Source organism: Parasteatoda tepidariorum, chromosome 10 (genome assembly GCF_043381705.1).
Source record: "Parasteatoda tepidariorum isolate YZ-2023 chromosome 10, CAS_Ptep_4.0, whole genome shotgun sequence".
Lineage (NCBI taxonomy): Eukaryota > Metazoa > Arthropoda > Arachnida > Araneae > Theridiidae > Parasteatoda > Parasteatoda tepidariorum.
Genome location: NC_092213.1, coordinates 62,102,348 through 62,124,797, shown reverse-complemented (window position 1 = coordinate 62,124,797; position 22,450 = coordinate 62,102,348). Strand labels below are relative to the sequence as shown.

General features: G+C 29.4%; 1 protein-coding gene across 1 annotated transcript in view; it reads right to left on the bottom strand.

The window, feature by feature from the left end:
* Positions 1 to 19,771, bottom strand: part of LOC107448120 (synaptotagmin-9-like) — a 170,673-nt gene extending 150,902 nt beyond the window's left edge. The window contains exon 1 of the mRNA XM_071186981.1: positions 19,610 to 19,771. Coding sequence (XP_071043082.1) covers positions 19,610 to 19,688 — 79 coding nt within the window. The 5' untranslated portion in view covers positions 19,689 to 19,771. The remainder of the gene's footprint in view (positions 1 to 19,609) is intronic.
* Between the last annotated feature and the right edge of the window lie 2,679 nt (positions 19,772 to 22,450).

The window sequence follows — 22,450 nt, the reverse complement described above, 5'->3', positions numbered from 1 at the left end:
AAAATTCCCTTCAATTCTACAGTGAAAAGTTTTCGGAACTTCAGTGTTCAAAAAAGTATACAAAAGCTAGACGTTAAGAACGTATCCAATGAGCGAGTGAAGCGAGCATCGGATTGCGAAGAAATCCGAAATGAACTGCGAAAGCAGTTCCGGGGGTTGGCGAGCACCAGCGAGCAGGGGGCGAAGCCTCCTAGTATATTATTAAATTGCAGAAAAACCTATCGGTTGTTCCCTAGTGTAATTTATCAAACCGTGTCCTAAAATAAATAAAATTGAGAATTATAGATTCATTATCAACTCGATTATTACGATTCTGGGCATGACTGCGAACAATTTTGGTTTCTGCGGAACACTTTTACAAAATACTTTATGTGCAAGTAAAATAATATTAAAAGAAATTAACTTCAAAAAATTTATATATATATATATATATATCCCTTATGTGACACGAATAACTCGGATATTTGATATTGTCTATTGCCAACATAATAGTTATATTGATTTTGTGAGAACGTCTTAAGTAATAATTTAAGTATTGTGTAATCGTTAGTCACACTTTAAATATTTATTTAGAAAAATCTTGTGTTTTTATAAAAATTAAAACGAAGTAAGGAAGTGATTATTTTGATTTAAATTCGATCCTTTCTAAAATGACAGTAAAAAATTTAAACATAAAAGGTGCTTAGGGTCTCGCAACTGTCCTGCCAATTACTGATGGAACCTGCCTTCTTCGAGCGATACGATACGATACGATACGATACGATACGATACAATTCTACAGTTATAGCTCTAGAGATGCGTGAGGAAGATATACAGCACGTAATGGAGCATGTGTTTTCTATCTTATTTCACGACTGAGATGGAAATACTTTTAATACTTCTGCTGCCCACCATGCTTGATTGTCACGATCATTTTTTTGATTTGATCGAGATTTTAAATTATTACTATAAGTCAATACATACAGAACTTTAAGAATATCACGGAATTAGTTGAAATTGAAAATAACTGAAATTTAAATCTAATTACTTCCGCTATACAGCGAAAAGATTTGGCTTATAAATTGTATAAAAATAATTGAGGTGTTAAAATTTAGGAGAGGCTATAGAATTAGAATATTTCAATACAGTTGTGTATTCGGCTTGATTAGAGTTAAGGTTCATACGGTGTACTAGATAAGTTTGATAGGCTATCTAGCTGGTCGCCAAAGGCAGCTAGTTTAATATAATGGTGACCACAACTATACTTAATTTGCTAAATAAAATGCATTTTCTATTAAAACTGACCAACCGAATGCGCAACATTAAAGTGGTAGCTATAAAAAAAGAACTCCCAGTAGCATTTTAGAGATGCCAACTGCTCCGGACACGCTAAAATGATTTAAAAAAACGGTAAATAATTACAAACTAAATTTTGCAAATATTTGACATTTTTGCTTACTTTTTAAAAGGTGTCGTAGTATGACATAAATACTTGAACTGGATTGGTATACAGTGTACCTGTCCGCGAAGTCGACACTTCACACTTTCATCTGTAGGTGTGCTCGTGCACACCTGTAATGAGGACGTTGTTTGTGGATAATAGCGGTGGTCCGATTAAATCTATATTTAACGAACACGCATGAAAACTGTATAGAGCTTGTTGGTCACTCTTAGGTCCGAGATCACCCTTTTGATCCTTTCCCTGAAGTGACCTATATAAATCTGACATAATAAAAAAGTATGTATAACGACTTTTAAAAACTGGTGAATGATATAAGCCTACGAATTATTTAGAAATAGTGGTGAATAAAAATCTACTAAGTTGAATTTATTAAACCAAGAATCACAATTGATAAACTACCACTTTAAAATATTTATTTGCTGTCCGGAGCAATTTGGGATCTCCGGCATTTGCATAATTTTTCTAACTCTGTTAAATTTTTCTTTGTCAAATGACTTAAATAGTTTAACAATGCTAGTTTTAAAATGGTGTTATGTATACATAACAATAATGATCAGAAGTAACAACTACAACTGCAATTGAGGTACTAGCAAAACATTAAAAAAAAAAGGTACATAAAATGTAAAAAAATTTAATCTTTACATAATACACTTTTTTTTTAATTCCGAAGTTCTTTAATTCTATTTCAGAAATTAAAAAATGATGAATGAAATATTTTCCCTCTTGGAAATGTTTTCAAATTAGTTAAAGATTTGTTTAAATTTGAAACAAAATTATTTGTTTGACTCGAAATAAACAGACTTGACACTATTATAAAGAACAGCTTCCTTACGCTATTATTACTTTAAATTACTAAATTAATTCAATGAATTTAAAAATTTGATTAAATTGAGCTGTTAATAAATGCAAATAGAAGTGTTTCTATAATTTGTTTCAAACTCCTGTACTTTGTAAAAAGCATTAAAGTTAGATATCATTGTTTATTTTGAAAAATTTTACAGAATTGATGAATAATCCGCACAATGCAAAATATTCTATAAAGTGATCGCGATTTCTGTTTGTGGAATAATTTTCAATTTCGTCAATACTCTGAGTGCCTCATCATGAGATATCATTAAATTAAAGCACTTTATTTGTACGATTTATTTATTTATATGTAGTGTTAATGCAATATTACCTTAACCCTTTATTTATTAATTTAATTTTATTGCATAACGCAAACACGTTACAGCGACAAAAGTGGTGGCTTTTTCGCCTTTAAAAAAATAGTAATTTTCTATTTTGGACAGCGCGTTAATCACTGATGTCTTATAAAAATGTAAATATATCAAGTTTCATGTAGATATAACAGTAAATACACGTGTCGCGGTACAAATAAATTTTTGGATCAAATAATTTCTAAAGCTGCCTTTGTTTATTTATTCATTATTAATTTTTCTATGAAAGTGAATTTATGAAACAAATAATCATACATTAAATTTGCGTAATCTTAGCTTACATAGGCTCCTATGCTATCAGAGCTGACCTATCAAGCAATATTGGAGCAAACAAGTTCGCAAGTTAACGTTATTTTAGTGTTCATTATGATATTACAGAGATGCCAACTGTTGCGGACTCGCCAAAATAATTTCAAAAAACGGTAAATAACTAAAAAGTAAATTTTGCAAATAGTTGACAATATTTGCTTGCTTTTTAATAATGTAAGGCATGTTATAAGTATTAAAAAGTGGGGAATTATATAAGCCTACGCATTGTTTAGAAATAGTGGTGGATTAAAAACTACTAAATCGAACTTATTAAATCAAGAATTACAATTAATAAACTACCACTTGAAAAGCTCTATGCTCCAACAATAAATGATAAGTCGGCCTGTCTAATTCAGAGGCTCTACCTGATTTAACATCGCATGTTATCAGACGATAGTATTCGAACAATAGAGGACCTCGTATCGAACATAATAAATATGCAGGAACATATTATATTAAACGTAGATTTTAAAGTGGTATGCATTGCATGTAAAGCGTGCACTTTTTTTAAAAAAAAATGTCTTAAAACATGTAGCTCACATATCAGAAGTTGGACAAAAATATGGGAACACTTCTAAATAACTCTATGTAAATAAGATTTTGTTTCGCAGCAAATGTTTTAGAACATTTTACATGGCAAAACTGAATATTTTGAAAGATCACAAATGAAGATTTTGGAAATGTCATTTTTACCCATGCAAAATTTGGATAAACGAAAATGAGGAGAGAAAATGCTGAAATTTTTTTCTAGCTATACTACTATAAATTGTGAAATGATTTTATAGGATTGCAATATTTATATTGGAACGCGGTTTCACTTGTAGTGGTATTAAAAAGGGAAAGAAACTTCCTGCATGCGCCGATATAAATTTTCCATGTGCATATATATATATATATATATATACTTTAAGAACATTTTTTTAATTATTCAAGTCCTATTGCAGAACATAAGTTCTTATTCTNTTTATATATATATGTATATATATAGAAACATTTCTTAACTTCTATTTTTTAAAAATATTCAAACACTTTTGCCATGCAGTCTTTTAAAACATTTGCTGCGATACAAGATCTTAATTTACATTGAGTTAGTTTAGAAGTGCTCCCATATTTTTATCCAACTTCTGATATGTGAGCAACATGCTTAGAGACATTTTTTTTAAAAAAAAGCGCGTATTTTATATGCAATTCTTACCACCTTTAAAATTAAAATTTACGTTTAATAAAATATCTTGCTGCTAGTTTCCTTTATCAGCAGACAGTCTATATCTATATCTTCTATCATTAGGATGTTATCGTGTGATAACATGCGATATAAATCCAGGTATATATCTAATTGAATTTATTTATATTTTAGATAAGGAATTCTTAATATATAAATTAAGAGTTTCTCATCCAAAAATAGGGGTGGGTTGAAGAGAGGCTTTGAAGCAATAACTATACTGGTTTATTGTTTTATATTTCTAATGTTGTTTTAATGTGTTTTGAGTATTTAAGAATTAAATTATGTGAAATAATTATTTCTCAGATAGTTACGACATCTCATCCTAAAGAAAATTCTGTAATAAACTGAAGAATCTAGCGGAAATAAATATGTTGCAAAAATGCTGCTGTACTCCAGATTTTTAGATTCGTTAAAATTTAAATAAATTTTTTTCATATTTTTCAGACAAATTAAGTGCGTTGAAATAGTTTGAATTTAGGAAAAGTTTAAAAATAAATAAAATTCCTACGAATCTTGTGAATATTTCTCAACCAAGTTGGGAAGACACTAAAATGTGATTGTGAATCTCTAAGGATCGATCCTCGGTGCAAATCGATCGATACTAGCTTTTTTGGGGGAAATAAAGACGGCCAGTGCCCAATACTCATACGTGGTAGTTATCTTAGCATCAGCTCCTCGAGGGGCTCTAAATTATTCATCTTAGTGGGAATGTATGATAAATCGCCAGTGCCCAATGCCGAGTACATTATATATCATCACGTCGTCAGATACGAAATAGTGGTATCTTAACTTTAATGAATATCCTGGTTCAAAGCAGACTGTTGAGGAAATTCTTATGTTTGCTGAAACTTTACAGTAGTTGCAGATCTACCTTACTCAACAGAGCTTATAACTGCATAGCTGCCTTACGATTTTCTAAGCAGCATTGAAATAACAATTTAGTTGAAATAAATATGCAGAAGAGTTTGAAATTTTTGTTATATGTGAAAACTAGAACGTAATTCAAATGAGTTCCTGGCCAATGAGGCCACCTCGGTAATTCATGATTATTTGCCAATTCAATGGATTAAATTAAAATGAAAATCGTGAATAATTAGTAGTTAAATGCTAATGAAATTTATGAGAAAGGAAAAGCGATAAAGGAAAGGACGACACAAACATAAAGACAAAAGCAAAAAACAAACACAAGATTAGTTCTGATTAAATTGTAAATTTGCTTTAATATGAAACTGTCAGTTTTAATCAGTTAGTGGGATTAATGAGAATAATAAAAATAAATAACGTAAAATTTGAGCTAGATTAAAATCTCACAGTATTCCCATCCCCGGAGTGTAAAACCTCCCATAAGCAGGTGGATTGATTTAAAAGATAGGTGAATAATTTTGCCAGATCCGGAGTTGCCAACTTGTTCCACTTCATAAAAAAGTATTTTTTATTTTAAGTAATTTTTTCACCACTACACATCCAAAATTCTGAGAATTACATTCAATGTAACTTTATTGTGGCTGGGTGGCGCAGTTGGTTTGTCGTCGGCCTTCTGAGCCCAAGGAATGCAGAAAATCCGGATTTTCGGAATGCAGAAAATCCTCAGCGGACATGTCGTATGATTATGCGGCATGTAAAAGATCCCTGGAGTGCCTCCTTGGCTCTTGGCATTTCCGGGAAAATTAAATTCCTAGTGCACTTTAGCATCCAAATAGAGTCTCGGTGCTGCCATCTAGTGTGGCAGAAACTAGACGTCCAAATTAACATGACCAACGGTATCTCACCCATTGTGGTGGTCCTGAAAGAGTGGATACCACCTTTGGAGAACGCACTAGGTCTGCTCATCTGCAAGACCGAGTGTGCAGCTCATTGGAAATAAAAAAAAAATTTATTGTTATTATTAATTGGCTATTTTTCTAAAAAGTGAACGAAATTGTCTTTCACAATTCAAAGAATCACAATTGACAATTGAATCAAAATTGACGAAGAATCAAATATCAATCAAAGAATCACAATTGATAAACTACCACATTGAAATATATATTTGCTGTCCGGAGCAAGTTGGCATCTCTGTAAATTTTAAAAAATCTATAGTTTAAGATAAAACTTATAACCTTTAAAACGACTTTAAATATAAAAATAAAATACCTCTGAGATTCCATAGTCGTCGTCGGCTATGCTTAAATATGCATTTTCGAAATGTAAAATGCTTATGTGTTACTTACGATCCCATACAAATGTTTGAAAAGTGGTAGAAAAAATACATATTAACTCTGTTTTTATTACCTGCGAGCAATTTTTTTCTCTGTATCTGTTATTATTATTAACTCTAATTTCTTATGTTATTATTAATGTATGTATTCATGTAAAACATTTTGAAGTAAAATGTTTCATGACTACAAAATTTTAACATTCATGTAAACATTTTCTATGTAAAACATTCTAAAGTTGTTGTAGCTAGTATGTCCCAGCTTATATAAAATATTGCGTACCACTTTTTAATGTACAACAGCCAATTTTTTTTTCTTTTTTTTTCCCGAAAATTATTGCTAAGTTTCTCGCCTTAATAATCAACACAATCAAATTATTTTAGCGTCTCTCAAACATTCATTTTTTTAAAAATTTATTTAGTGCGTCTTTGGCCTATCTGAAACTATCTGAGATCTATGACGAATTCTGAATTAACAGAAACTCTCCACATGATTTCAAGCCTCTGAATTTGCATTTTCATTACTTGAACCGGAATGTTGTAATAATTGTGTACCTAGGATACCTAATTAAATTTTCAACTAATTAATATATAATTATGTTAGGTTAAATTAAACATCATATGACTTTATGTGGTATTGATTGCCTTTCAATCAATAAGAAATATAATTGCCAATACTTTTTTAAAGAGGTAGCATAAAGGCCAAAAGATTCCTATTATGTCATCCTATTACGTTGTTCGTCGTCGTGAACTGAGACATCACCAAATATCTATCAATTTTTGTCATAAGAATTTTGTCACGCAAACGGTATTACATTATTGGACCAGAACTATCGATTGACTAAATATATCGATGACTTATTTCGAAGGGCATCCTGGCAATTAAGAAGCACAAAGCAAAGACTCTTTGGAAAAATCGAAAACTTCAAATAATTTTTTTAATTATTATTTATTTTAAGTATATATAAATTTATTATTTCAAAAATGTATGAAAAGCGCAAAAAAAGCTGAATAGCTTAAAAATTTCAAACGTTAGCCTGATTTAAATTTTTCGACTATTTGTTTTTGTATCAAAACTAATAGAAACTTGGCATACTACGTCCTTAAATATTAATCAGTTTGTACCTAGAATTCTTTTTTAAAAAAAAGGCATTTTCTCTTTTCAAAAATAAAAAGTTGGTACAAGTATTTCATTATTCGGATATTATTTTGCTAAAAGAAGATTCCATAATCCAATATCTTGTCTATTATAATATATTACTAATACAACGAATCATGCATAATTATGTAATATTAACACAAATAAATAAACTATTTGATCCAAATAACTTTTATAAAGCTTAAGTAAGTATAACTGAGCAGAATTATAAGTATAATTAATAGATAAAAATAGTTAATTGTAATTGACTATAATCCAAAGCTGTCAACTTCTACGCGTTTGGCCCAAAAAATTTTAGGGTGGTGGAAAATTAAAAGTTAAAGCTTTCAAATTTCGGACAATTTTCAATTTTGCAATTCGGGCAATTGATTTTCAATTATACAATTTTAATGGTTTTAGAGAAATTATTAGCATTTATTTTTGAAAAAATAGCCATGGATTTGGCAGAATTGGATTTGCACATGGTAAAAATATAAATTTAGTTAATAAAGGAATTTTTAACAAATTTATTAATGATAATAACATACAATTAACTCAAAGATTTTACATAGAACACAATTACATCAATTGGGTATCCATTGTTTTTCATCAAATTGTAAAAGAAATTGTCTTTTTGTTTTTGTATAAATAAACATTACTAGGATATACTTTTAGTTCTATTCATTTGATTAAAAATGATATTTATATATATGCTTTTAAAAACATTAGAATTCCAAGTAATTAATTCATTTTTATTAAAACTGAAATCATTTCTTTTATAAATCAACAATGCAGATATTTTCCTCTTCTTTTAATGCCTAAACCCAGAATATAAGAATTAATAACATCATCATGATTACCGAGCAAGATTAATTCCTAGGGATAAATATTATTTAACAAAACTGTGTAGTTCTGAATCTAAAAACCAATTTAATATTAAGAGTAAAGGTTTTTTCATAATCGTGTAAAAATAAGTTAGCTAAGATAGATGAAAAATTAGAACCTAGTGGTAGTTGGTAGTCCATTATTTTAAACAAAAATATGTTTTCCATTGTAAAGAAAATCATTAAAATGACAAATATTAATTAGAATTTCCCAATAATCAAAATTGCAATTAATGTTATTTCAATAATCACAGTAATAACTCAAAAGAACATCTTTTAGCTCAGAAAGGGGAATGTTATTAAAGAGATCTTAGAAAGCTAAAGTCGTAATAGAATTAATTTTATTTTGTTTAATAAATTCTAAAATCGGTTGATTGGTAGTGATAATCCAAGAAAAACCTTCCTTAGTAATATTGTTTATAGTTTTATTTAAGTAGTTAAAGAAAGTGGTGCCACGTTTAGTTAGGCAAGTATTAGACTCACAAGTGATTGTTCTAAACTCAGTAGAAATTTTATAAAATTTTAAATTGATAATTAAGTATGAAAATTGTATATTTTTCGAACCTCTTATATAAAGCTAAAAAATTTTTAATGATAATATTATTATTTAAATTGCTAAGCTGAAAATTTTTTCTATTTTTTAATTTCTTATTTAAAAGTTCAACATCGAATTTTTTACAGAAGATTACAGCCTTGGCTATGGGGGGTAATTACTAATTTTGTTTTATTTTGTTGTTGCTTAATTGATCGATCAATTTTAGAAAAATTTGTTAAATTGTTACTGTTGTTTAAAGTTTCCTTATTATTAAAAACAAAGTTTTGAAAGTTATAATAAGAAGCCCATTTCCATTCTGTTAACATACCACGGCAACTACAATCGCCAAATAGATTTTAAACTAGAATAATAATAATAAAAACATGTAGATGTTTGCCCGGGGATGGCTATGAGTTGATCCCTTTCTGTAGTGCTTTTTTTTTTAGTTTACCACGGGCCGCTGCCCGGAAGTTGCTAAGACTTAACGATAATTCTGCTTCAAATCATGATACGGAAATCTTCTCTTTTTATTTCTCACTTTATCCAAAAGTAGCTGTTATTATTAATAATGACCTGATTTATTTCTTTAACCGTAACGTACATATATATATATANTTAAAAAATCCTTAAAATTGACCTTAGAAACATCAAAAAAATGTCCATTGAAAATAAAAAGTTTCCCTTATAATTAAATAAAAGTTTCAATCTGAAAGAATATTTCTTTCAAAAATTTGCAAATTATTGTATTAAATTAAGCATATTAATCAAAATCGGTAAGTTATTTTCATTCAAGTTTGAAATAAATATTATTCGAGAAGAGAAGTAACAAATAAAGGAAAACAAGGTTGCAAGAGATATTGAACAAAACCGATATAGAAAGAAAAATTCCACAAAAAGAATTTTTTTTTTTTTTAAATCCTAAACAATAAAAAAAAAATGTGTAGAATGTTAAAAAAAATAAGTGCGCTAAAATGTAAAAAAAAATTTCTGAATGTCATAAAGAAGTGTAACGAAAAGAAAGAGCCGATGTTCAAATAGGATCATAATATTCGTTTTTTGACAATATTATTTCTAATACAAGCTGCAATTTAACATCAGAATCAAATCACACTTACCATTGCTGAAGTTTTACATCAATTAATGTGACTATTAAATCATTCTATCCCAACACAGCCATCTTTGAAGAAGTTATGACTTTTGTATCCCCGCCAGTTGAAGGAATTTGAGAAAGATGGGGGAATAGGATGAGGGGATTTCTTTTCAGTTATTTTGATTGGATGACTGATGACAAAGTGTGACATTACATTTGACCTATAACACTGAGGGATTTGCACCTTTCTTTCCCAAGTTTTTCACCCCCTTCTGATGTTTGTTGTCTTTATTGTGCCTCGCTTGTTTTGGGTTCGAATTTATGCCATTTGGGAAAGGAAGAATTTAGAGAGGGAATGGGAGTAATGATCAAAAAAAGAAGTCGGATCATAAACGGATTGAAATTTTTTAAATTTTCAACCAATTACTCATAAAGAAATTGAAATTTTTAACCAGTTCTTTTACATAATAAATGTGAAAATATTAAAAAAAAAAACACCGGATAATTTTTTTTTTTTTTTTTTAAGATTTCTCAAGCAAAGGAAAGTGCTTGATGATTATGCAGTCTTTATTACACAATTTTAAGTTATTTATTATCATGGTGGTCTAAAACAAATTCAAATCAAATGTTATAAACTATAAATCAAAAATAAAGGTCCCACTTTTTTGCAGTTTCTTTATGTCAGGAAAAAAATAAGTATTAATTATTCTCGAATTTAGTCAGTTAATATTTAAATTAAAGTTATTCAAACACAACTTGTTCTTTTGAAAATTATTTGCGAAATAACAGGGAGAAAAAATTAATTATTCGCACCGAGCCTCATAAGTCGAGCGATTTTCTAAAGTGAGTGAACCTTTTTTCGAAAAATAAGTATAAAGTATTATTATTTTTTTATTGGTATATATTTTGCAGAAACAAGATCTATTTATCATTTATGATGGCTTCTTTAATATTTAGTATTTACTTTGTAAAAATAAGATAGTTCTGTTAATCGTAATATATTCATAATAAAATTATTTTTATTTGAATCTGATTATAAGTAAGAGTGCTTTTTTGAAGCTAAAGTGGTAGATAAAAGAAGGAAATACCCCATTGGTTTAGACATTCAGCCATACCATTACCATAGCTGCCAACAATCCTAGCTTCCGAGAATATTTAAAGTGGTAACCAAATAAATTAATTTGCTTAATTTTGTTCGCACTTGAAAATTTATCTGCATTACATTTTGTCTTCACGCTCAGTGCCAGCCCGAAGTCTCTCGCTGATTCATTTGATAGGATAAAAATAAAATGTGTTACAAACGTGGCTTGGAATAATTGAACGTGCGAAGAAAGCTAAGTGAATTGTATAATATATATAATTGTATAATATATGATGAAAATACAATTGATACAATTAACAAATTATATACATACTACTTGTTGTACAATTTGGAACGAGATCCATTGGGCAACAGGCAAGCTGTCAGGGCACTATGGAGCATGCTGCCATGTTATAGCTATAGTTTGTCTATTTAATATATACGTTTAAACTGTTAGTATGTAGTGGTGGAAAAAAATCTTTAAATATTTAATTTATTAAATTAGTAATAAAATGTTAAACTATTAAATTCTCTTACCCCTCTAAATATTCGAATAAAAACGGTCCGAAAAATTGGATCAAATTAAATAGCATGATATTTTAAAACCTAGGTCTGTTTAATAAAAATAATGAACCTAATCCTACTACTTTTAAATATAAAATATGGTGGCGCGTCAATTGGTTGATTCGACTTTCGCTCCTCCCACTGAGGGGCAGCCGACCAATCAGACATACTCTAGTAATTGACTAGATTTTTTTCAATCTCTCTTTTCTCTTTTAGATCATTATTTTACTAATTCCGATTAGTAATATTCAGATGGAAAGGTAAAATACCCTTCAGGGGCTAAAAAGCCTTGTGAAAACAGACTATGACTATTTGACTCTCGACTATGACTATTTGACCCGTGTTAGCAGTGACAATTAATCACGAGTACAATTCTTCCGGTTTCCTTGAAATACACTTTGACATAACTCTTGCGTTGTCAAAACGCTAACTAAATATTTAATTCGTGGATATTTAAATATTAACACATTGCTGACCGGCAACTTTTCTGTGGAACGAATGTGGAAGTAAAACAATATAAATAAACTTTAAAAATTTCATTTTTGTATGATAAAAAGTATAACACCACAAGTTTTGCAAATATATCGGGCTAGCAATGTTCAACTCCGTAGCCTTGTAATTTTGAACCCAATCCAGAAAACAAGGGAATTCCTGGATCAAGTATTGGGAGAAATTTGCCTTAGTGGAGGACTTTTTGATGGGACTAACTCGCATATGCATTACATGGAAAGAAAAACCACGAAAACCTCCCACGGTTATCCTAACGGCAAGGGGACTCTAACGCATGATCCACCTACCATTCAGGATATTTTACGTCAGCGATGTTGTCGATGCGAGCCACGAGCATAATTCTTATTGACCAGTCATTGCTGAGATTCGAACCCTGTTCATCTCGTTGGGAGGCGAACGCTCTGTCACCTGAGCCACAAGGGCTCGGTCCTCAATGTTTAGCCAGAAAAACGGTCTGACAATAGAGTCATTCTATTACCCACAAACATTAAACATAATATGCCTATTTTAAAGTTTGCATGTTTCGCCATATCTCATAAACTAATGAAACGAATCAAAGAATTTTTGTACAGAATTATAAAACTAGCTTACCCAAAGATAATTTCAAGTAAAATATGATTGTTTTATAATTATTTATTACTTAAGTTATTAACAGTCTAATGTTTTTTATTTGTAATGGTCATTATTATATCATTACAAATTATACAGTTTTAAATAGCAAAACACAAAAGTAAACCTTCTTTTGATTTTTTTTTGTTTAAAAATCAAAAGAAAATAGTATTTTTAAATTTTTATCACTCAAGAAAAATTTGGACGTTACAATCTGTTGCAAAAGCTATGGAAATTTTGTTGCAGTTGGAAAAAGCTCACTTTAGTATTTATGTATTTAATTTGTAACAAACCAAAAAATAAGTGGCAAAGTTATGTAAGTATTTTATCATTTTTCAGGAATTTAGAAATTCGTATCCGATAATTTTCTGAAGTTATGAAACAACGAAAAAACGATCAGCTCATGTTTCTTAGACAGCTTTCCGAATTAAATAATGTGAAGGAGTCACGTGCGCCTTGAAATGTAAGAAGTAATGCTAACTTAATTATTTTTTTAATCAATCGTAACTACCCCCATGACTTTCTTTGTAAATTACGTTGATTTCAAGTGAACACACGCCTTCCATCAAGCTTCAATCGTTAACTAAAAGAAATATAGTAGAAAAAGTTGTAGTTTTTATCTCTTTCATTAGATTTGCGTTTTTAATTAGTTACCACTTTTTACAGTTTTTGGTAAACCAGCTCCCCTTTGCAAAAAAATTACTTCTAATGGTCGCAAAAATTAAAAAAAAAAGTTTTTTTAGTGAAATTAATTTTATTTTAAGTTAATTTTTCACTACTAAATACCAAAAAAATTCAAAGTCCTATATAAAATGCAACATTGATGCAATTTTCATTGATTTCTTGATGAAATTTCATGACGTGGCAGAGATGCCACAAGAGACAGAAAATGTGAGAATTGGTAAAAACTCTATTTTTATTAATTTAATTATCCAATCATAACTACCACTATGGTATTCATTGCAAATTATTATTCATATTTAAAGCGAAAAAAAAAACAAATTTGCAATAGTAAACTGAAACAAACCCAGAGATGCCAACTTGCTCCGGACAGAAAATTAATATTTTAAAGTGGTAGTTTATCAATTGTGATTCTTGGTTTAATAAATTCAATTTAGTAGATTTTTATCCACCACTATTTCTAAAAATTTCGTTGGCTTATATAATTCACCACTTTAGAGTTTTAAGTCATGCTAGACCTTTTAAAAAGCAATAAAAATTGTCAAATAATTGCAAAATTTACTTTGTAATTTATTACCATTTTTTCTATTATTTTGGCGTGTCCGGAGCAGTTGGCATCTCTGCAAACCTGCTAAAAAAAGTTGATAATTTTAATTTCTTTTTAACACGTTGAATGCCAAGCTAATTTTACATTTTACGTGGCTTGCCTATCTGGGCCAAACGGTAAATAACTGCAAACTATATTGGCAAATATTAGACAGATTTTGCTAGTTTTTTCAAAAGGTTTAGATTGATAATATGTGGTGAATTTCATATGCCTACGAATTGTTTAAAAAATAGTGGAGGATAAAAATCTACTAAATTGAATTTATTAAACCAAGAAACATAATTAATAAACTACCACTTGAAAATATTTATTCGCTGTCCGGAGCAAGTTGGCATCTCTGTGTATATAAATAAAACTATTTTTGTGAGTTCTATATTGGATTAATTTATTCAAACCATTTTAGTAACGATAATAACAAAGAAAAATTAAAAATTTACTCGAATTATGTGTTTCTAATAATCTTGGCATCACCGGTCACCGGTGACCCCAGTGGAGCTACGAACAAACTCAGTGTCGGTCACCGGTGACCTCCATGGCATTCAACGTGTTAATTCTATCAATTCGAGTTTCAATGTAAGGTTGGAATCTAATGATTTACGTACTTCTTGTTCTCTTCAAACCATTTTAATAACGATAATAATATATACAGAGATGCCAACTTGCTCCGGACAGCAAATATATTTTTTAAAGTGGTAGTTTATCAATTGTGATTCTTGGTTTCATAAATTCAATTTAGTAGATTTTTATCCACCACTATTTCTAAATGATTCGTAGGCTTATATAATTCACCACTTTATATTATTTTTGTCATGCTAAAGCTCTTAAAAAGCAAGCAAAAATCGTCAAATATTTGCAAAATTTTCTCTGAAGTTATTTACCTTTTTTTTTTAACGATTTCGGCGTGTTCGGAGCAGTTGGCACCTCTGTATATATATAAAAAAATTTACCCGAATTATGTGTTTCTAATAATCTTGGCTTTGTCGGTCACCGGTGACCCCCGTGGCTCTACGAGCAAACTCAGTGCTGGTCACCACCATGGCATTCAACGTGTTAGTAGATTTTTGCTTACCACTTTTCACTGTGACCTTCCTGAGTGGGGAGACTTTTAAAGAGTTAGCGAAATTATCCCTTATTCTACACGTTCGACGTCATTATTCGCTATCAATTNTGGTGAATTTCATAGGCCTACGAATTGTTTAAAAAATAGTGGAGGATAAAAATCTACTAAATTGAATTCATTAAACCAAGAATCATAATTAATAAACTACCACTTGAAAATATTTATTCGCTGTCCGGAGCAAGTTGGCATCTCTGTGTATATAAATAAAACTATTTTGCATTAATTTCTTCAAACCATTTTAATAACGATAATAATATATATATAAAAAAATTTACCCGAATTATGCGTTTCTAATAATCTTGGCTTTGCCGGTCACCGGTGACCCCCGTGGCTTTACGAGCAAACTCAGTGCTGGTCACCACCATGGCATTCAACGTGTTAGTAGATCTTTGCTTACCACTTTTCACTGTGACCTCCCTGAGTGGGAAGACTTTTAAAGAGTTAGCGAAATTATCCCTTATTCTACAAGTTCGACTTTATCATTCGCTATCAATTTATTGAAACTTTCGCAAAAAGCGGAGCAGTTGGCATCGCTAGATCTTTAATAATGTCTAATCTAATCCATAATTTTTGTAAAAATATCACAGTTTTTACCTTAACTGATTAAGACAATTTACAATTATAAACAAAAATTATATCAACTTTGAGAAAAATTAATTTTTTTCTAAGCTAATTGTCAGGGTTTTGTTTATTTACTTAAAGTATATCTATAAAGTGGTGGTGGTGAAAATCATTGTAAAACAGTTTTCTAAACCAAGATAAAAATAAAAAAATAACATGTTTTTAACTTCGTTAGAAACAAACTGAAAATCTTCCGACAAAATCGGGAGAGTTCAATAACTATGGAGTTACAAATAACATCATTTTTTAAAGACAAAAGAACAAAACTAATCTCTTATCATCATCCTAAAAGTTGCAAATTTAGGGCCTTTGAGGATGATTTTTTGTAGTGGTAGGGAAATAACAATAAAATTGAAGATTGCATGCAGAAATTTTTAAGTTTCTCAAAAACCTTGTATTGCAGCCGAACATTTTATACATAAATTAAATGTTTCGAAATTTACTTTAATTGCATAAAACTAATTAACACGTTGAATGCCACGCTAATTTTTCATGGCCTGCTCGTCTGGCCAAACAGTAAATAACTACAAACTAAATTTGCAAATATTAGACAGATATTGCTGATTTTTTAAAAGGTTTAGCATGACTTATCTGAAAAAGTGGTGAATCCGCAGTAGCCTTAGTGAGTAAATTGGCGCCTATTTTTTAGCACTCTTGAAACATCTCGACGGTTTTCTGATTTTTGTAAATTTTTGAAGCGAATGAAGTTTATCAATTAAGTAATATCTTACAACTACAGTTTCTTGGGATTATTTATTTAACACGTTGAATGCCATGCTAATTTTACATGACTTGCCCGTCTGACCAGTAGTTAAATAACTACAAACTAAATTTGCGAATTTGACAGATTTTGCTAGTTTTTTAAAAGGTCATGACATATTTGAATGAAAGAAGTGGTGAATCATATAAGTCTACGAATTGTTTAGAAAAAGTGGTGGATATAAATCTGCTAAATTGAATTTAATAAACCAAGAGTCACAATTAATAAACTACCACTTGAAAATCTTTATTCGCTGTCCGGAGCAAGTTGGCATCTCTGTGTATATAAATAAATCCATTTTTGTGTGTTCTATATTGCATTAATTTCTTCAAACCATTTTGGTAACGATAATAATATAAAAAAATTAAAAGCATTAAAAATTTACTCGAATTATGTGTTTCTAGCAATCTTGGCTTAGTCGGTCACCGGTGACCCCCATTTCATTCAACGTGTTAATAGCTCCAATGATAGGGCAGACAATTTTGAGCTATTTCATCTAACTAGAGTATAATATTGAAAGATACATTCTGCTACCACTTAAATTTTAAAAATAAGCCTTTCTGGGTAATGGAGGAGACTACTAACTCGTAGTCACGAAAATTTGGTTGATAAATAAACAAAAATCTATAAGAAAAATGTGGTACTACGCTTCTCTCATTCACCTTCGACTTTAGCTTTGACCATTCTCCGAACAGCAAAATTCGATTGACTAACTTAGTACAGCACAACATTAGAACTTCCAGCGATGCCAACATGCTCCGGATGGCAAATATATATTTTAAAGTAGTAGTTTATCAATTGTGATTAGTTATTTAATAAATTCAATTTAGTAGATTTTTATCCACTACTATTTCTAAATAATTCGTAGGTTTATACAATTCGCCACTTTACAGTACTTATGTCATGCTATACCTTTATAAAACCAAGTAAAATTAGTCAAATATTTGCAAAATTTATTTTGCAGTTATTTACCGTTTTTTTAATTATTTTGGCGTGTCCGGAGCAGTTGTCATCTCTGGTAATAATACCAGTCTCGTAGAACAAAATTTATTACACGTATTGGTAGTTTACACATGCAAATATCAGTCAAATACGTAGCAGGAAGGTCGACTGCTACGTTTTTGACAGGAGATTTTATTGAGAGGTAAAGAATTAAAGACTAATACCTTCAGAATAGTACATTCTTTGTTAAAGGAATAGTGGTTGTAAAACGTTTAAATGCACTTGGTTCTACATTTCCAGTGTTTGTTATATTTGTTTAATTTGGTTGCCCGATTGGTTGCACAACACCAAAATGTATTTACATTATTAGAGTATGAACATTTATATTAATAACATATCATGGTAGACAAAACTGTTTTGCTTTTGCAAAATAAAAATAAATTGCAATAATGAAACCTTTGCATATTTGCCAACTCTTCCGGTTTTCACGAAAGATTTTATTTTTCTATTTAATGTAGTGGAAAAATTTACAGAATCTCGCATTTTATTCTTTATTAAATAAATACGGTTTAAAATTACTTTGACTACCATTATATTCGAATAATTTCAGCATATATATAATAGGCTTGATTTTAATTGTTGGACGAATTGTTAAACGAAACACCGATTTCAATTTCTATGACTTTACCTGCCACCTTTTTGAAAAGCTTAAAGTTGCACATTTTTTTTTTCCGTCTTTTATAGGAACCATTTATTTAAAAAGTCGAGCAATTTCTTCATAATTGGAATAAGACAAAAAAAAAAAAATTGTGAGAATAGAAAGATATGAAAAATGTCTGAACGTAGACTGTTCTGTAACAGCAGTTTCGTTAAAAAAACATTCATGTATAAAAGACCGAATAATAATTTTGGAAATGTTAATAAGTTATTTTGCACCCCTGTAATATTGCAGAGTTTTTTGCATAAATGTACAAATGAAAACTTTAATTTCACTGGCACTACATATTTTCATGTTAAACAATCATTATGCTTGAATTATTCATAGGCAACAACAATCAGAGGAGGGGGATATAGAAAATGGAGGCATGAATATGGGTATTTTTAATTTATTTATTTTCGCTGACACTTCAACGTATACTTTACTTCAAAGTGTGTTTGAGTAGATTTTTTTAAAATTTATTTCTTCATTCATTTTTGAAGTGGGGAGTAATAAATGAAATAGATCAAAACCTTAAAGTATCACTCAAAAATAAATAGATAACAAAATAATTTGGCTACTATTTTTTTTTAATTGCACTTTGGAAGTGAAGTATTTTTAAATCATATTTATTACACAGAGAATCAAACATGAAAGTTAAAAATTTTATCACAACAATAAATATCCTGCCAAAAGCGTAAAATTTACCGATTTAGCAGCATAAAAACTAAAAAAAAATCTTTAAAAAAAAAGTTTTTTTTTAATTATTTTTCCCAAATATAATTTTAAATATAATTCCCAAAAATTACCTGTTGTGTGTCATTTTGTTAGCATAAAGTAAATCAAGCACTTAAAAAATGATTTTAAAAAATTTCAAAACAACTGTTTTCTAATCTCAAAATGAATAAAGTTAAATAAAATATCGATTGTAATATAATTCTTCAAATCAAATATTAGAAAAATAATGTTTTTTTTTTTTTTTTTAAATGCGTATACATTTTTAGAAAACTACTAAAAAATCTTTTTCTTTTAAATTATTTTTTCTTTAAATTTTAGGAACAAATTAAAAATAAATAAATAAACTTAACATTAAGTTCATTGTTTAAATAAAAAAAATTTTTCATAGGTAATAAAAATATAAAATGCCAAAAACAGTTTTTTTAAGTTTCTTGCCTTTTACAAATTATAGATAATTTATTCCGTTTTATTGCTTTTCAATGAAAACAACAAAAGCATTGTTTCAAATCAAAACAATCATTTGCATAACGACTTCCGTCACTAGCGCATCTCGTCTTTTTGCAAAGTAAACAATGCGCGCAATTCGTTTGCAAAATTTTTCAATTGCAATTTAACAATTTTTTCCAACAATTTTAAATGAACTCACCGGACACTGTGGCCACTTTGTGCAGTGTTGACCCGGGAGTTTCACTTAATCCAGAGCTCCTGTTTTTCGTGACGGCCATTTCGAACAGTCCCTCTCCCGTTTTTCCTTACGTAGATTCCTGTCTGCCTATTTATCGAATAAAGTGTTTTGTATCGTTTGCGGCTGGCTTACGGTGCTGCCATCTAGAAGCAAGAACAGGAGTTTGACGGATAGGCAGCATAAAAGAAAGGATGGTCGATAAGATGGAAATCTATGTGATATGATCTGGAGTGGAACGGTTAGAAGAGATGAACTTGAACTTGATTTCAAGGTCTGAAGATCTTTTTAAAAGACTTTTTTCCCTTCTTTTGCTCACTTTAATTTCCAGACGGTGCATTTAAACATTTCCGTTACATTTAATTTTTCCATTATTTGCAACTATTGTGTTACGAATTTCTTTTTCTAACGATAGAACAAAAACTGTTGATATTAGGCAGTAATAACATTAAATTAAGAAATATTGAATAGCCTTTTATTTAACAGCGTTTTATGGGGCACTGTTAAATATTTATTGATGTAACTGCCTTAAGTAATGAAACAAATTATTATGAAATTAATTATCGCTTTTTTAATAAAATTAATAATGATCATTTTACACAAGAGATATTTCTTTTCTATGCAAATGAATGATCATTCGCATTTCCTATGCGCATGATCATTATTAAAGTACTTTTCCTATGAGATTCTTCTTCTTTTTCTTTTAGTAGTACCTTCACAATAAATATTTTATGAGCATTGTGTTTGAAAAAAAGAAAAAAAAACCGTTCATTTTATTTAGGAAAAGAGTTTTAAAAATTAACTACGAAGTTTATTTAAAAAGTTGTAGTAAATTAATACGACAAAGTCGTATTAATTTACTTCATTACTTAATTTATTGTAATTATTACTTAATTATATTGTAATTATTATTTAATTATATTGTAATTATAGTATAATTATATTGTAATTGTATTGTGTTATTACTTCAATTTGTAGTAAATTACTTAATTTATTAATTAAGTAATTTACGACATTACTTAATTTAATTGGCGTATTAATTTGCGTGTATATTAATTCGACAAAGATGCCAGAAGTGATTAAAAATGTAAAAAAATGGTGACCAGTAAAAATGTATTTAAATTAACAACTTAATCTAGCATTGTATATTCAGTTTTCTATTGAAAACGCATGCGTACCCACTTTTATGCTTTTGAATTAAGTGTTTTTTTTTAATGGTAGGGAAAAGAAAATTAAATAAAGATTGTACACTGGTGTTTAATTAAGTTTAACCAACTCCTAAAAACACTTTTAGAGAGTGCTGAATATTGTTGTTAATTTGGTATTTGGCGCGAAGCGTCACCAACCGATTCATCTGCACTGTATATACTATAAAGTCATATATATCAATATCTTATGCTGAAACACTTTTAGAGAGATAGCTTGCCTACTTTATATATGTTTAAATAATTTAAATGTAATGGTTGATAAAAAAAACACTTTCAATAGTTTTATTTAAAGAAGAATAAAATGTAATTATAAAAATTTTGCCACTTCATTAAATAAAAATTAAATTTTCCGGAAAAAAATCCGTTGGAATTGGAAGGTATGAAAATACTTCTAAAACTGTTTTCACTTTAAAAATGATTAATTTGCATTATAAATAATGATGGTGGTTACAATTGAATTATTAAATAAATTTAGTTTTTATCCCTTATATGGATGCAAACATTTTAAATTCTGAAATTATAGAGATTCCAACTGCTCCAGACACGCCTAAATAATTAAAAAAAATACGGTAAATAACTACAAACTAAATTTTGCAAATATTTCACTATTTTTGCTTGCTTTTTAAAAGGTATAGCATGACATAACTTCTATAAAGTGATGATTTATATAAGCCTAAGAATTATTTAGAAATAGATAAAAATGTACTAAATTGAGTTTATTAACCAATTGATAAACTACCACATTAAAATATTTATTTGCTGTCTGGCGCAAGGTGGCATCTCTGAAATCACCGCTTAATCTTTAAAAAGCCACCATCAAATATCTTTAATGTGAGAGTATTTGTTGAGGTCACAGCCTTGCGGCTCTTGCCTGTTCAACTAAAGAGATTCGCAGTTATCGACCAACACAAAACTATATGGTTACTTTTTATACAATATTTTAAATTTTTGATGTGTGATGGCAGAAAAATCACTTAAAATAAAATATACTTAACTAAAAACAACTTACATTTCGCTACCACTACAAAATATTTTTTTTACAAAGCGGAGCTAGTCCACATCTCTGAAACTTCCAATTTTTGGATTATCTTCCGTTGGATTATAATGAGGGAAAGATAGAAATTATAACGGCAACTTTTCAAGAGTTACTAAAATTCTGATCGATAATATCCTCTTGGATAAAATACTCTTCAAAATTCAGAAACATTTACAATTCGTTATCAGCCAGACATGCTTGCCATATTTGCAGTTTTCTTTGAAAGGCGATATTTACCTACTTTAACCCCTTAAAGCACAGATTTTTTGAAAAAAACCAGCCAAAAAAAACACAGCCTTTTTTATGTGAAAAACACACACTTTCGAACATTGTCTTTTCTTTTGGTGGATAATTTTGATACATTGCGCTTTTGTTCCATGGAATAAGGCTATATTCAGAGATGCCAACTGCTCCGGAAACTCCAAAATAAATAAAAAACAGTAAAAAACTGCAAAGTAAATTGTAACAAATAGGTGACGCAAGAAACTTTTAATTTATAGGCTGATTTGAATTACGTAGGGTTTGAAGTTATTTGGCGATATAATTCCCAAAATGGAGTAC